Source organism: Trachurus japonicus, chromosome 22, assembly GCF_045865225.1.
Source record: "Trachurus japonicus isolate A0001 chromosome 22, Traja_1.0".
Lineage (NCBI taxonomy): Eukaryota > Metazoa > Chordata > Actinopteri > Carangiformes > Carangidae > Trachurus > Trachurus japonicus.
In genome coordinates this window covers 3,557,360-3,574,017 of record NC_140928.1, presented here as the reverse complement: position 1 = coordinate 3,574,017, position 16,658 = coordinate 3,557,360, and the positions used below count along the sequence as shown (strand labels likewise).

At 42.5% G+C, this 16,658-nt stretch overlaps 1 protein-coding gene and 1 long non-coding RNA gene across 3 annotated transcripts in view; both read right to left on the bottom strand.

Moving 5' to 3' along the window:
- Positions 1–16,658, bottom strand: part of LOC146963246 (uncharacterized) — a 268,846-nt gene that overhangs the window by 196,961 nt on the left and 55,227 nt on the right. The window lies entirely within an intron of this gene.
- LOC146963247 (protein jagged-2-like) overlaps positions 1–16,658 on the bottom strand; it is a 66,183-nt gene that overhangs the window by 21,083 nt on the left and 28,442 nt on the right. Inside the window, exons 4-11 of one of the 2 annotated variants that reach the window (XM_085768286.1) lie at positions 14,974–15,237; positions 14,177–14,237; positions 8,023–8,153; positions 5,607–5,726; positions 5,360–5,473; positions 4,377–4,490; positions 1,360–1,476; positions 306–352 (exon numbers count right to left, since the gene is read on the bottom strand). In XM_085768286.1, coding sequence (XP_085624412.1) covers positions 306–352; positions 1,360–1,476; positions 4,377–4,490; positions 5,360–5,473; positions 5,607–5,726; positions 8,023–8,153; positions 14,177–14,237; positions 14,974–15,237 — 968 coding nt within the window. The remainder of the gene's footprint in view (positions 1–305; positions 353–1,359; positions 1,477–4,376; positions 4,491–5,359; positions 5,474–5,606; positions 5,727–8,022; positions 8,154–14,176; positions 14,238–14,973; positions 15,238–16,658) is intronic. The other variant, XM_085768287.1, reaches the window with a different exon arrangement.

Sequence of the window (16,658 nt, the reverse complement as noted above, 5' to 3'; positions counted from 1 at the left end):
CTTTCATATTGCCATTATTGGTAACCATTATTATTATTATATTGGTAACTTATTATACCTCATAATTCGCGTCGGGCCAAAGAACGCCCCTGTCGGCCTGTCGTGATATATTGCTTAAATACATTACACTGGGTGGTAACTTGTTTGGAAACAGCCTGCAGCTTCTTCTTTTCTGTCCTGACAGGCTCTTTGATCAGCAGCAGTAAATCCTGCTCCATGACCTCATCGCTGAGTCATGTTAAGTTTTTTTTTTAAACGATTTAACAAAGAGCTCTGTGTGTTTAAGATCATCTGCAGCTTCTCACCTTGCAGGTGCCTCCGTTCTGACACTGTCCATGGCAGCTGTTCACATCTGGAAAAGACATTTAAAGATCTGTTAAGACTTTTTTTTTTTTTCCCCTCGGATCGACACATTGGTGCTGAAAACATGCAGCTACTGCAGAGAAGAGGCAGAACAACCAGCATGCTGCACGGAGGAGGAAACGCTGAGAGGAACGTGCAGAGGAACCAGAGTGAAAGTTTTGAAGGTGAAGGTTTTAGAAGAGTTAAACCAGGAGGAGAGAAGAGGAGGAGGAGGAGGAGGAGGATGGAGATCTGAAGCTCCACCAGCATCGTGTGTTTTCCACTTTATTCTGTAAAGCTAAAACTGTTGTCGTGGGTTTTTGAGAAACATCTTCGGTAACACTTTACTTGAATAGGTATTCATAAGATTAACATAACAGCTGTCATAACCATCAATGAATACTTATGACAGCTGTGGTTAAGTGTCATTCGGTAAGTTATGTCACTTTTAATGCAAAGTTGACATTGTTTGAGATGTTTTTATTCTGACAACTTGACATAAAGACAATTTAAACTGTCATAGCAGACCTAACTGCCAAACTTTAAAAATGATGTCAAGTTCTCATAACAAGGAACATCTCAAATAATGTCAACTTTGCATCAAAAGTGACATAACTTACCGAATGACACTTAACCACAGCTGTCATAAGTATAATATTCATTGATGTTTATGACAGCTGTTATGTCATGGTTATGACAGTTTTATGTCACTCTTATTCTTATCTTCAATCTTATCTATTCAAGTAAAGTGTTACCACATCTTCTCTTATTAAAGATTCAGATCTGCCTGAATACGGACAGAAAACACCACAAGGACGTTGGAGCTTTACAGAGAAGAGCTGATGAGCTAGCAGATGCTGGTGGGACAGGATGAAGTGTCCGGCCGGCCAGACGGACGGACGGACGGTAGGTGGAGGAGGAGACAGGACTTTAGCGGACGTTACTGACGAAGCTACAGGTGGGGAAAAAAGAAAAAGGGGCGGAGACTAAAGATCGAAGCGTCGGACTGATACTGACTGATGTCACAGTTCTTTCCCACCCATCCAGGAAAGCAGGCACAGTGATATCCACCAATCAAGTTTTTGCAAGAGTAAGCATTGTGGCAAGGCCTGATCCCCGCACACTCAAACACGTCTGTGAAAACATGGACGAGAGGAGAGAGAGACAAAGAGAGAGAGAGAGACATAGAGAGAGAGTGAGTGAGAAGCTGAGAAGCTGCTCAGGAGCCCGTCACCAAGCGCAGCTTCAACCTCCAACATCAACACCATCAGATTATTATTCTACCACTCCCCGAGTGTTGAAACTCGGACGGACAGTGAACGCGCCGTGAAGCAGCTTCATCCACCGCTCACTGAAACGACTTTAAAGGAATACAGTAGTTCAACATTTTGGCAAATTGGCCCATTGCCATAATCCCTATAGTTTTAGCAGGTGCAAGCTATTTTTAGAACGGTGGAGCAGAGCCGTGAGCTGATCAGAGCTACGCTACGGAGGCTCATGGGATTTCTTGGTTTCCCTCATCAAACTCATCAAATACACAATCCAACAACTCCACAACGCTCTGGTGGACAAGTTGTGACCTGCACATTCACCACGCTATGAGATAATAACACAACGTTACCACACAGAGTTGTTTTAGAGGGAAATACAGAGACTGCTTGATGAAAAACCGCCCCCCGACGAGAACGTGCATCAGTGGTTTTGCATGAATTTCCCTCTAAAACAACTCTGTGTGGTAACGTTGTGTTATTATCTCATAGCGTGGTGAATGTGCAGGTCACAACTTGTCCACCAGAGCGTTGTGGAGTTGTTGGATTGTGTATTTGATGAGTTTGATGAGGGAAACCAAGAAATCCCATGAGCCTCCGTAGCGTAGCTCTGAGCAGCTCACGGCTCTGCTCCGCCGTTCTAAAAATAGCTTGCACCGACAATTAAAGGTAACGAACCTACTGCTAAGACTATAGGGATTATGGCAATGGGCCAATTTGCCAAAATGTTGAACTATCCCTTTAACAACAACTGCTGCAGAAGAGGAAAAAGAACTCTACTCTTTACTTTACAACCATGACCTCAGCGCTGGTGATGTTCTATCCCTGCACTTTGTGATTTGTGTTGTAATTATGTGTGAGTCCTTATAAATAAAGTTTGATTTGAATTTGGTTTTCATTTACTACACTTTCCTCCACTCTTCTTCTTCATCATTGAGTTAAATAATGCTCAGCAGTATTTTATTGTTTATTTTTTCATCTATTTTATTGATTAATTTGCATATTTAACCCTTCATGCGCTGCTCCCTGCTCCCTTCTCGACTGGACGACTGGAACATATAAATAAAAATCGCCAGAACATTTACAGGGTGCAGGAGAAGAAGGTTTCCTTTCTGCCACAGCTTTCCATCGGCCCCCACCCTGTCCTCCTCCCCCCTCCCTCAGGGTTAATGTCTCTCTATTGCATTCCCTGAAGGCCGACCTGGGGCATTCCAAGTGGTCAGTTTCAGAGGCAGCGCTCGCCGCGCCGCGCCCGCCTCGCCTCGCTCACTAGAAACCGACACAGTGCATTAATACGACTCCCAGGAGGTGAGCGGCACCTGTTGGCTGCTGAAATTAAACACCCCCCGAGCCTTTTCCAAAAAACCCACCCAGCCCCCCCACACCCACCACACCCACACTGCTGCCACCACCTCCTCCTCATGTCGCTCCAGGTACCCCACACTGCAAAAACTCAACATCTTTCCAAGAATATTTGTCTTATTTATTGTCAAATTGTCTAATTTCTAGTCAGAACTAATTCAAATAAGCTAAATGACCTAAACATTTACTTGTTTTTAGATCATTTTCACTTGTTTCAAACACATTTTCACTTGAAATAAGTTTTTTGTGCTTGTAATAAGGAAGAAAAACTTGCTCCACTATCAGATTTTTCTACTTATTTCAAGTGAAAATCTCCTTGAAAGAAGGAAAAAGTGTCAAAAACAAGCTGTGATCTGACGAGTCTTATTTTAGGTATAATGAGACTTGTTTTGACTAGAAATGACATTTTGACTAGAAATAAGACAAATATTCTTGGTAAGATATTTGATTTTTTGCAGTGCAATCTGTGTATGTGTGTGTGAGGTGAGTGGGAGTGGGAGTGGGGGGGTTTGGGGGGGGTCGATCTGAGAATAACAGAAACCGTAACACAAGCCGCCGCATTTCGTCTCCTCACACATGTTTACAGGTTATAAAGTGTTTCCTGGCTCGAGTCAGAGAGGCTGAGGGCTCGGCTCTGCTGAGGTGCCGCCTCACCGTAGTGTACATACCCCCCCCCCCACACACACACACACACACACACACACACACCCCCTCCCACCCCCTGTCACGCCCAGTCTGGAGCCAAAGATAACCCCCCAGCCGAGTAAATTTGGTCCCCAGGCTGGCAGTTGCCAGGCGGGAGGTTATTTTTAGCTTTACTCAAGTCACCTGGCTCCAGTTGCAGATGAGACCCAGCGAGTATCTCTGTTGGGCATGCGCACACACACACACATTAACACACACACACACACCGGCATCTGCACCGCAAAATCACCCAGCATGCAACAGTTCAATACCCATCACACTGCAAAAACTCAAAATCTTTCCAAGAATATTTGTCTTATTTCTTGTCCAAATGTCTCATTTCTAGTCAAAACTAATCTCTTTCCACTTAAAATAAGACTCATAACCTAAAAATTAACTTGTTTTTAGATAATTTCACTTGTTTCAAACTAATTTTCAATTGACTTAAGTAGAAAAATCTGCCAGTGAAAGCAAGTTTTTTGTACTTGTAATAAGAAACTTGCTCCACTATCAGATTTTTCTACTTATTTCAAGTGAAAATCTGCTTGAAAGAAGTAAAACGTGTCTAAAAACAAGCTACTTTTTAATGTGATGAGTCTTATTGTTTTGACTAGAAATAATAGAAATATTCTTGGTAAGATTTTTGAGTTTTTGCAGTGCACTCTACAATCTGTATTTTCCTTTAATATTTAATTCATGGATGCGAGCGGAGAGACGTACCGATCTGACACGTCTTCCCCGTCCACTGTGGAGGACAGAGACACTTGAAGCCGTTCTCCATGTCGACGCAGGTGCCGCCCTGAGCGCACGGGCTGGACGCACACTCATCGGTGTCTGACAGACAAAAAAAAAAGAAAAACACACACACAACTTGATTTCTTGCAAACAGAGCTAGACGACATCAGTTTGCTTCTTTCTGCTTCTTTCTTTCAGGAGTTTGTTTCAGGCGTTGTTTCCTTGTATTAACCCTCCTGTTGTCCTCCTGGGTTAGGGAAGGAAGGACGAAGGGAAGGAAGGAAGGAAGGAAGGAAGGACAAAGGGAAAGATGGGAGGAAAGAAGGAAGGAAAGATAGAAGGAGAGAGGGAACAGATTGGGTCAATTGGATCAAAAAGGAAGGAAGAAGTAAGGACGAAGGGAAAGATGGGAAGAAAGAAGTAAAGATAGAAGGAGAGAAGGAACAGATTGGGTCAAAAATGAAAGGAAGAAGTAATGACAAAGGGAAAGAAGGAAGGAAGGAAGGGAGGGAAAGGAGAAGGAAAGATAGATGGAGGGAGGGAACAGATTTGTTCAAGGAAGAAGGGAGAAAGAAGGAAGAAGGGAAAGAAGGGACGAAAGAAGAACGGGAAAAAGGAAGGAAAGAAAGATGGAGGGAGGAAACAGATCAGGTCAATTGGATCAAAGGAGGAAGGAAGAAGTAAGGACGAAAGGAAGGAAGGAAGGAAGGAAGGAAGGAAGGAAGGAAGGAAGGAAGGAAGGAAGGAAGGAAGGAAGGAAAAGGATTGTGGAAAGAAGGAAGGGAGAAAGGAAGGAAAGAAGGAAGGATGAAAGAAGGGAACAGATTGGGTCAATTTGACCCAGAAGGACAACAGGAGTGTTAAACTGTTTTTCTTTTCTTTTTTTTTTTAAATCAATGAAACAAATAAACTAAACTAAACTAAACCTGAGGCGACCTTTGACCTTTGAACTTTGACCTCTTCCTCACCTTTAGCGCAGGTCGGTCCGGACCAGCCGGCGGGACAGTGGCACTCGAAGCCCGACGGGACTTCGTGACACGTCCCTCCGTTGGCGCAGGGGTTGGACACGCAGGCGTGTTCGGCTGCAGAGGGAAAAAACAAAAAAACAAAACACAAATGAGAAAAAATAAAAATAAAAAATAAAAATTCTGGAGGTTTTTTGGATCTTAGGTTTAGGTTCAGGTTCAGTTTCGGCCTCTCGGTTCCCAGACTCACCGATCTCACAGTTCTTGCCAGAGTAGCCGTCGGGACAGGCGCAGTTGTACTCGTCTGGCTCTGTGTTCATGCACGTCCCTCCGTTCTTACAGGGACGGTTGGTCCCACAGTAGTTCAGATCTGCACACACACACACACACACACACACACACAAACCTTTTTTGAGAAAAGCTCCTTATTGAAATAAAAAAAACTAAAATAAAAAACTAACAATGAACAACTCAAACCTGCCAAAAATTTAAATAAATTGCAGATAAAAATCAACTTCATTTGTGTTGTCATTTCATTTTCTCTCCCTCAATTTGAAGTTTATATAGAAAGAGTGGATAATATTGGTGTTGATATTAAGCCAATGCTATTATAACTATAGAAAGGGGCAGGTACTATATGTCTTTCATTTATGGTGATTATGTGTGCATCATGTAAATATGTGCAATCATGTGAAGAATGTAAACCATGATCGAAATGAAATGAAGTTTAACTTTGATTTAGCTCCAGGTGAGGGTTAAAGAATAAAAGGAAAGGATTTGGTAAACCTTATTTTTCTTTTATCCTTTTCAGCTTCTTCAAATCAAATCAAGAGTTTTCCTAATCTCCTAATACCTGAAAAACTAAATAAAGACTAGGCTAAAATCTGTGAATAACTTCAAATATAAGCTAAACTAAAACTGCTCACGCACTTGTTGAACTAACATAAAACCAAAAAAAAAAAAAAAAAAAAAAGACTAAATAAAACTAAAAGCGGTCAGTCACACTGTGTCCTCATGTGATTTATGAGGCTGTTAGGGAGCGTGGCCGGGGTTTTCCAGGTTTCAGGAATCACAAATATTTCACAGTAGCTGGTGTTTTATTTGAATGAATGCGCTCTGGTCCTTTGGTTTTTAATTCATCTCCGTCCAGCAGGAAAATTCAATTTCAGACTGAGCCGGGTCTGTGTCGTGGAATCGGTCACAGTGAAGCGGAGTCTTGTCCTCTGACGTCAAACCTGTCGACTGTTGTTGTCGACGGTTACCTGTGTGACATTTAACTGAACACTGAGCTTTTTAGAAAGAACAGAGCGGCTCCAGTATGAAGAGGACAAAAATAAAACACGGATCACTGGGACGTTTCTGTCTCAGGAGATCATGAGGAGACGTTTCCTGTAAACACTAAACACTGTTTAAACAGTACGTGGACAGCAGACAACGGCTTCATCGGAGCATTTCCTGATGGTATCCTAACTAGGGATTAATTGATCGTAAAGATTCCTAAATACCGCCACTTTCCAAAAAAGTTTATGTCAGAACCGTATCGGCAGATGTGGCGCCAAAGTAAAGGAAAATGCACCGATACTGGTCCATTTGTCTAACGTAACGCTGAATTGGTAGGAATTTAAATGATACTGTAGTGCGTCATTTGTAATTTAAAACAATGATTAAACATTTGGTATAGATGACAATTAATGACTTAAATATTTCAAACACTTAATAACTGGTCCTATATTAAAGCAGAAGTAAGCGATCCGGTCGTTTTGGCTAACTTCGTTAGTTAGCAGCCCCCGCCCTCGTCATGGATCTATTGGTCCTCGTCCCTACGTCACTACATTCACGCGCATCCCTTGGCTGCACACACAGAGAGGACCGCCCCTTTATGCCGTTCTCTCTCCTCATTGGATAAAGCTTGTAGGATACAAGGAAGTATACAAGAAGTTTTCTCCTTGGCTCAGAGCAGAGCAGAGTGACTGACAGACCCGTGTTTCAGACCAAACACTCTATGTAAGTGATTGCTGTCGGAAGATATAACTATTTAAGACTTATATTAACAAAAATATTCCGCTTACTTCTGCTTTAAGAGATTAGTAATGTAATTATATTTTGACTATACTATATTTGGTTTTACACATAATCATGAAACCGTGATTATTTCTTATCTCTGACAATAATCATATCAAGAAAATCTATAATCCCGACATCCCTAGTCCTAATGTCAAACATTTGAAAGCGGCGGCTTTATCTTTACGCTTCCACACTGATACAGGTTTCAGTGAATCCGCGTAACTTTTTTTATTGTTTCGGCGTTTGGTCCAGACAGAAACAGCGCTTCTGGGGGATGAAGACTGTATTTCTTTGAAAACGAGTGGACGTACTGCAGCGTTTAGAGTCGTTTTCAGCGGATCAGAGTGGACGCTTTCTAGAAACGATGACGTGTTTATGGAGAAAAGATGGTTTTAGGTGAAGCTCCCTCACCTGGGTCCAGGCCTCAGAGAGCTAGCATGCTAGGTGGCTAATAAAAACCAGCGGCATGCAAAGGATCTTGGGATACAGGAGGCCACGGAGGATAGGTGTGGTGTGTCTTTGAATTGAGACATTGTGTGTGTGTGTGTGTGTGTGTGTGTGTGTGTGTGTGTGTGTGTGTGTGTGTGTGTGTGGGTCCTGACCTTTGTCACAGAGCAGCCCTCCCCAGTTCTTCTCGCAGGTGCACTGCCAGGGCTCGTTGCAGGTGCCGTGGACACAGCCGGGGTACGGCAGACACTCGTCACAGAACGGGCCCTGCCAGCCGTAGTGACACCTAGATAGAGAGAGACACATCGAGTTAACTCTGGTTCTATTTATTCACTTCCTTCCTGTTTTTTCTCCTCCTTCCTTCCTGTTTCCTTCCTTTGTTCCTTCCCTGATCTGATCTGATCTGATCCGATGCAGAGATGGATTTTTACACTTCATGTACTTGGTGTGACCGGTGATAATCACATCGTCACAGAGCCAAGCCGAGGCAGCAGAGGTCAGCGGGTGCAAATAAATTCCTCTTATTTCACGAGCAAAGTCCTTCACTGCAAAAACTCAAAATCTTACCAAGAATATTTGTCTTATTTCTAGTTAAAATGTCACTTCTAGTCAAAACAAATCTCATTATACCTAAAATAAGTATATTACATACATACATACATACAGTAGTTATTCATAAAAAGTAGCTTGTTTTTAGACACTTTTTATTTCTTTCAAGCCCATTTTTACTTGAAATAAGTAGAAAAATCTGATAGTGGAGCAAGTTTTTCTTCCTTATTATTACAAGCACAAACAACTTCCTTTCACTGGCAGATTTTTCTACTTATTTCAAGTGAAAATAAGTTGTGAAAATGTGAAAATAACAAGTGAAAACTATCTAAAAACAAGTTATTTTTTAGGTGATGAGTTTTATTTTAAGTGGAAAGAGATTAGTTTTGACCTAAAATTAGACATTTTGACAAGAAATAAGACAAATATTCTTGGAAAGATTTTGAGTTTTTGCAGCGTTCTTCTCAGTTGCAGCCTCCGAAGGGGGAGGATGAGGCTCCACAGATCCCGTTACAGTAATAACACAGGAGGAGGAGGAGGAGGAGGAGGAGGAGGAGGAGGAAGAGTTGATGATAGTTACAGATAACAAAATGAGTCATTTCAGATTTTCACAGCGGTTCGAGGACATGTACTGTATGAGGAAGTCTCGGCGTCGGGCAGAATGCCAGGTAAACGTCGGCAGGAGACATGAGGAATGTTCACACAACGAATAATTTATAAAAACACAAAGTCGACACGATGGCTGCAGCAAAATTATGTGTGTATGTGTGTCCTGTCATTTCATGTTGTTTACAGCACGTTCACATTCAAAGACAACCGAAACCTGAAATCTCCTCATCCATGTTGAATATTTTGTACGATCTATACCTCATTAGTGATTAATGTCTCCATTGGTTTCATTCATTAGATAGATAGATAGATAGATAGATAGATAGATAGATAGATAGATAGATAGATAGATAGATAGATAGATAGATAGATAGATAGATAGATAGATAGATAGATAAATAGATAGATACTAGATAGATAGATAGATAGATAGATAGATTGATAGATGATAGATACTGTAGATAGATAGATAGATAGATAGATAGATAGATAGATAGATAGATAGACAGATAGATAGATAGATAGATAGATAGATAGATAGATAGATAGATAGATAGATAGATAGATAGATAGATAGATAGATAGATAGACTACATCCTACATCCAAACACAAACACTGAACATCTAATAATAATCATAATAAACTCTCAGACAGAACTCGTCTCTCTTTGTTTTGTTTTTTCGTTGCAGTCGTATTTTTCCCGCGGCGTCGGCATCTCGTGCCGCCTGTCTTCCTGTGTCGTGAGCTCGGTCGAGGTCAAACTTGGAATGAGCGGCGGGTTTGAGGAACGAGGAGGGTTAGACGTCTCAGAGGGGGTGTGTGTGTGTGTGTGTGTGTGTGTGTGTGTGTGTGGGTGGGGGGCAGCGGAGGGGTTAGCTAATCTGTTGGTTTATGGCAGCACTCTGTTATTCCAAGGCCAGCGGTAACCTTGCCCCACCTGTCCTGTCATTTCTCCGACGGGGGGCTATTTTAGGGAGCAATACCCCCCACTCCTCCCCACCCCCCACTCCTCCTCCTCCCACCTCCCCCTCTTCTCCTCCTCCTCCTCCCAGCTCCTGCTCACAAACACTTCAAAATGGATGCCGCCGACCAAACACTTCAATGGTGAAGTGGGAGGAAACTGATCAGACTGTTAGCGTTCGCGTCTGAGAGCTAATCACATTACAAAACAAAACATAGCTTTTGTAACGCCTAATGTTATTTATTTTTTACCTTAGTGGAGATGCTATAGGCTATGTGAAGTCAGAGGATCAATAAAGTTGTTGGCATGTACTCCTCGTGCATTTTAAACATCGGTCGTTAGTTAGAACTAGATGTAAAAGAGAGAAAGAAGCTGCAGCAGCACAACAGCAACAGATATGATCCAGTTTTCAGACTTTAAAATGTTTCTCCCAATTAAAAAGAAAATATCACACTTGCAGAAATGAACAGAAAGTTATTTATAGTGCATTAAAAGTTCTCGTCTCTTTCCAAAAAGACAGTTTGGACGAAATAGACAGAACTTCGACAAAACAACAACTTCATGACCGACCCATTAGCCGTCATCTACATGGTAGATGATAAATAACGTTATCCACCGCTCCATGGATTGATTTCTCATCGGCTTCATTGTTGGAAACAAACGCACACGGAGGAGAGGAGGGTTAGAGACACAGAGAAGGAGAGAGTTCATCGTTTAAAAACACCTATTATATCGACCAATCACACGAACGGCGACTGTCGAGAGTTTCACATAATAAACCGCTCATGCAGTCTTTAACGTCTTAAATGCACCACTGCAGCAGCTTTAATCTGATCTGCCTCAGTGTGTGTGTGTGTGTGTGAGAGTGAGACAGTGCTGTGTATTGTTTACTACAGTATGTGGTGTTGTCCGGCGCTGCGGTCGGCGGCCGTGCCCTGCGTACTGTCAGCCGTGCAGCAGTGGCGGCGGCGGCAGCGGCGGCGGTGTGGACAGTCTGTCTGGCTGCAGTGTGGGAGAGCGGGGGAAATGGTTTGTGGGGGCAGCCACAGGCCAAGGGTGGCATTACCCACAAGCCCCGTCGCCTGCCTGCCTGTCCGCCTGCCTGCGCTGCAAAAACTCACACTCTTTCCAAGAATATTTGTCTTATTTCTTGTCAAAATGTCTCATTTCTAGTCAAAACTCATCCCTTTCCACTTAAAATAAGAATCATCACCTAAAAATGTACTTGTTTTTAGATCATTTTCACTTGTTTCAAACACATTTTCACTTCAAATAAGTAGAAAAATCTGCCAGTGAAAGCAAGTTTTTTTGTGCTTGTAATAAGAAAGAAAAACTTGCTCCACTATCAGATTATTCCAAGTGAAAATCTGCTTGAAAGAAGGAAAAAGTGTTTAAAAACAAGCTGCTTTTTAATGTGATGAGTCTTATTTTAAGTAGGAATGAGATTAGTTTTGACTAGAAATGACATTTTGACTAAAAATAAGACAAATAGGCCTATTCTTGGTAAGATATTTGATGTTTTGCAGTGTGCTTGCCTGTTCCATCAATGGAGGGGGGGGGGGGGGGGCAGCGGGGGCCGGAGCTGAAAATATCCCGCCTTACCCACAACCCCCTCTGGCCACCGCCGCCACGGCCAAACCACACCCCAGAAAGAAGACGGGACGGTGGCGGACAGGGGCAGAGGTAGAGGAGGGGTGTGTGTGTGTACGTGTGTGTGTGTGTGTGTGTGTGTGGTACCGCTGAATTATTTACAGGCGAGCCGCCTCGCGCCCAAATCCAGCGGACAGGACAGACAGACTTAGCCCGCTGTTGCCATAGCTACATGTTTAGTAGTGTCACATGAGGGAGCGTAGGTTGTGAATGCGCTTGTGTGTAAAGAAACAAGATACCAAACACACATTTTTAGTTTCGCTCTGCCAGGCTCAGACGCTTTCCAGCTTTTTTTCCTCTTTTCTCTTTTCTCTCTCTTTCTGTCTCTTTAACCCTTTGCTCCCTGTTTCTCTGTATTTCCTCTGTAGGTTTGTTGTCATTCTTTTCCTCCTATTAAACCTCACATTGCGGCTGATTTACACCACACACGCACTCACAAGGTGAGCCCAGATTCTTTTTTATTTAATCCTGTAGAACAAATCGCCTTGTTGTTTACAACTACTTCAGAGTAGAAAACCAGCATGAGAACAATAGTGACAGACGACAGTTTCGCTAGCCTAAATCTCATTTTTCATGTCACCATATCACCGTTTCTGATGTTTGTAAAGTCTATAAAACCAATGATTGGACAAACATTACTATTTATGCACGTTTTTGTAATTAGTCATGGTTAGCATAAATTGGCAGGGCTAACGGTTAGCTACCTGTTTAACTTTAATAACTCAGTGACTCAATGAATAAACGGTCCATGAAAACATATTTTTTCCAGCGGATATCTGAGTTACAACATGACTGAGCTAACTGGAGTAGTTTCTTGTTGTGTCCCACAACGGGAGGGTTTTAACAGCTGACGTCCTGGTGTTAGTGTAGCCGATGTCATATCTGGCCCTCTGCATTGTGTTTCTCACGGCTTAGCTTAGCTACCGCTGTTAGCTGTCCTGTCAGCTGAGCCACTGATGCTTTCTAGACACCGTGATTCCCCCAAACTGAATAAATACCGCAACACAAAACACACACACATAAATATTAATGTTTCTTTAGTCATTTCAGATTTGTCTAGGGCGTGAAAAACTTATAGCTTAACTCTCGTTTTTTACTCTTCTCATTCAAATTACGTGCTGGTTTTCTACCCAGAAGTTGTTGTACAAATGGACCGATGGCGACTTCTTCACTCGACCGAGTGATTCACCCTCTGTTTTTAATTAATTGGAGCTTTAAAACTTTATTGAATCAAACCAATCATCATTTAAACTCATGATGTTAATTTGATTTTTATGAATAATTTAGGTTTTTTTGATTCATTCGCTGCAAATCAACCACATTAAAGACGTTATTCTGACAATACACATCTCCATCAGTCCTCCATGTGTGTGTGTGTGTGTATGTGTATGTGTGTGTTCCTGATTGCACAGAAGCTCAACATCACATGTCGAGACACATTCCTGGGTGTTTCTCTCTCTCTCTCTTCCCTATCCTCCGGCCGTTTCCAAAACCAAAATGTCAGAATTAATTCTTTTCTTTTTACATTTTTTCTTTAAACTGATACGGCTTAATGAAGTCAAACTTGACTCTATTTTAAACACACACACACACACACACACACCCACACCTCCAGGGGGGTGACGGGGGGTGAGGAGAAGCGGGGGGGTAACACACTTCCCCAACAGCGGAGTGGCAGCCATAACAAGACCCAGGATAGGAAGAGGTGGTGATGTGGGCTGCAGACATTAGAGGGAGGTGGTGTGTGTGTGTGTGTGTGAGTGTGTGTGTGTGTGTGTTGTCAAAATGTCTAATTTCTAGTCAAAACTTATCCCTTTCCACTTAAAATAAGACTCATTACCTAAAAATGTACTTGTTTTTAGATCATTTTCACTTGTTTCAAACACATTTTCACTTGAAATAAGTAGAAAAATCTGCCAGTGAAAGCAAGTTTATAGAAAGCTTGTAATAAGAAAGAAAAACTTGCCCCACTATCAGATTATTTTAAGTGAAAATATGCTTGAAAGAAGTAAAAAAGTGTCTAAAAACAAGCTGCTTTTTAATGTGATGAGTCTTATTTTAAGTATAATGAGATTAGTTTTGACTAGAAATGACATTTTGACTAAAAATAAGACAAATAGCCTATTCTTGGTAAGATATTTGATTTTTTGCAGTGCCTCTTTGCTGGTGGTTGAGGTCGAGGGAGGAAACAGCAAACAGCCTCTCTCTCTCTCTCTCTGTGCGGGCCGACTTCAGGACAGGAAGCAGAACAATGAGCTGAGGGATGGAGGTGGAGGTGGTGGAGGAGGTGAGGGGGGGGGTGTAGCACTTCACAGAACTATGATGGGGGAGGTAGAGTGGCTGCTTGGTATGTTATCAACAACCCCCCCCCATCCCCCTCCTCTCCACCTCCACTTGGTCACTGTGTTGTGTCACCGCTGCCGTTCTGTTCTGTTCTCCTCGTTAACTTTTCCATCCAAACAGGATCGAATGTCTCACATCAAACCGACACAGTCCAGTGAAGATGAAGAAACACAATAACACAAAACAAAACACTCACTTGCACTCCCCCGGCACGCTGCAGGTCCCGTGCAGGACGCTGCACCCCTGTTTGCAGATGGCTGATGGGAAAAAAAACAAGAGAAGAGGAGATGAGACAGAAAGAAGAAGACAAGTTTTTTAATTTTATGACTTCCTGTCAAAAAGTCAGAAATAGAATCGATAACTTCAAAGAAAAAAAAAAAGCTGCGTCTGGATCATTATTATTCTTATTCTCATTATTATTATGGTCTGTGTTCCATCATTAAAAGTCCATTTCCCATGTTTCCTTGTTTGCTGTCAGCGAGCTGGAGGTGTCTCCTCTCCAGCAGCGAACACACTGTCTCCACACATTCCTTGAATTCTTCCTAATTGACACTTTGACATGAACTTCAATGAACTTCCCACTTTTTTTATTTTCCGGAAAAAAGTTGATAAGAAGAAAAAAAGTGTCCATGAGATCACAGGAATCTCAATCAGCGTGGTTGAGTTTTTCTTTTCTTTTTTCTCTTTTTTGACTCTTAAAACAGGATTTACATGAGACGTGATGAGTTAAATGATAAAATCCACTGTAGTTTATTTGCATTTTTCTCCCCTTTTTGAATAAATCTTCAGTTTTTCCGAAGCTTCTTCTATAAAAATGTTCAGATAAGTCACAAAATATGACTAAGCACATGATTGAATAGAGCTATAAGGAACTTAACCACAGATTGACCTATTAAAGGATAAATAGAAGACTACAATAAACATCATGGAGCAAAAAGGATTAAAAAATGAAAATAAAAAGTGTAGTTAATCTGCTTGTGCGTCCTCCCTCACCTGTTTTGCAGTCGGGCCCGGCCCAGCCCTCCATGCAGCCTCTGTTTCCCTGCTGGTCGCACACGTAGTGGCCGAAGTAGTCGTCGCGCGGCCGACACACTTTGTTGCACTTGCTGCCGTAGTAGTTTTCGTCGCAGCGCACGCGGATGGTGTAGACCAGCTTGGTGCTGCTGCTGCTGGAAACCTTGGGCTCCACCGTCTCCTTGTCCTCCCCGGGGCTGAGCATCCCTTTGTGGATGCTGCGCTCAATCAGCAGCTCGTCATCTGGACAGAAAGACAAACGAAAACATTGTTAGTGTTGTTAATCGTGTGAATGCACATTTCTAGTGTTAAAGTGAAGGGATAGTTCAACATTTTGGCAAATTGGCCCATTGCCATAATCCCTATAGCCATAGCAGTAGGTTCGCTACCTTTATTTGTTTCTTTAGTTATTTCTTGGTTTCCCTCATCAAACTCATCTAATACACAATCCAACAACTCCAAAACGCTCTGGTGGACACATTTTTCAGTTTTCAGTTGTTTTAGAGGGAAATACAGAGACTGCTTGATGAAAGACTGTCCCTGAAGGCAACGTGCATCAGCGGTTTTGCATGAATTTCCCTCTAAAACAACTCTGTGTGGTAACGTTGTGTTATTATCTATCTCTTATTATAGTGTGGTGAATGTGCAGGTCACAACTTGTCCACCAGAGCGTTGTGGAGTTGTTGGATTGTGTATTTGATGAGTTGGATGAGGGAAACCAAGAAATCCCATGAGCCTCCGTAGCGTAGCTCTGAGCAGCTCGCGGCTCTGCTCCGCCGTTCTAAAAATAGCTTGCACCGACAATTAAAGGTAACGAACCTACTGCTATGACTATAGGGATTATTATGGCAATGGGTCAATTTGCCAAAATGTTGAACTATGCCTTTAAAGTGACTGTTTCAGTGGCACAGAAGGAGAATCTGTGAGTGTTTGGGCGAGTTCGACAGGAACAAAGTGAAAACAACAGAAATTCTCAATGACATTCCAGGGAGCCGGGATTTGACCCAACAACCCGGTGTCCAGGAGGCTTCGGAGAACGGCTGGTGCTGGCAGAGATCAGAGGGAAGGTGTGTGTGTGTGTGTGTGTGTGTGTGTGTGTGTGACCTCCGGTCCAGGAATGAAAAAGAAGAAGAAGAAGGGGAAAAAAGAAGAAGTGGAGGAAAGAGCAGGAAAGAATAGGAAAATGAGGGGAGGGGTGTAGGAGCGAGGTCTGCGAGGGCTTGATAACCTAAATGCTTTTTCAGTTTTCCTGCTCGGTGAAATGCTTTTCTGCCCCCCCACACACCACCATCTCCCCCTCCTCTCTCAGGATATCCAGCCCCGACTTCATCGGAGCCAGGCCGGAAATAATAAGAGACGGGAACAGACGAGGAAGGGCGACATAGGAAAGACCCTTTAGCTTGTTCTCAAGGAATAGAAGCAGCGTGACCCAGCATGCCTTGCTGCTGCTGGACGACCCGGACGAGACCGAGCTGCAAGGACAAACTCATCCTCACTCAGATACAAACGGTTTCTATTATTCAAACAGTGCATACGGCCCATATATATATATAATACGACCCATACTAGCTGGGGAAAATATTTATTTCAATTCATAAGGGAAAAAAGTTATCGATAACACTGGGGCAGTATTTTGGGTAACACTTTATACACACTATTAAGCA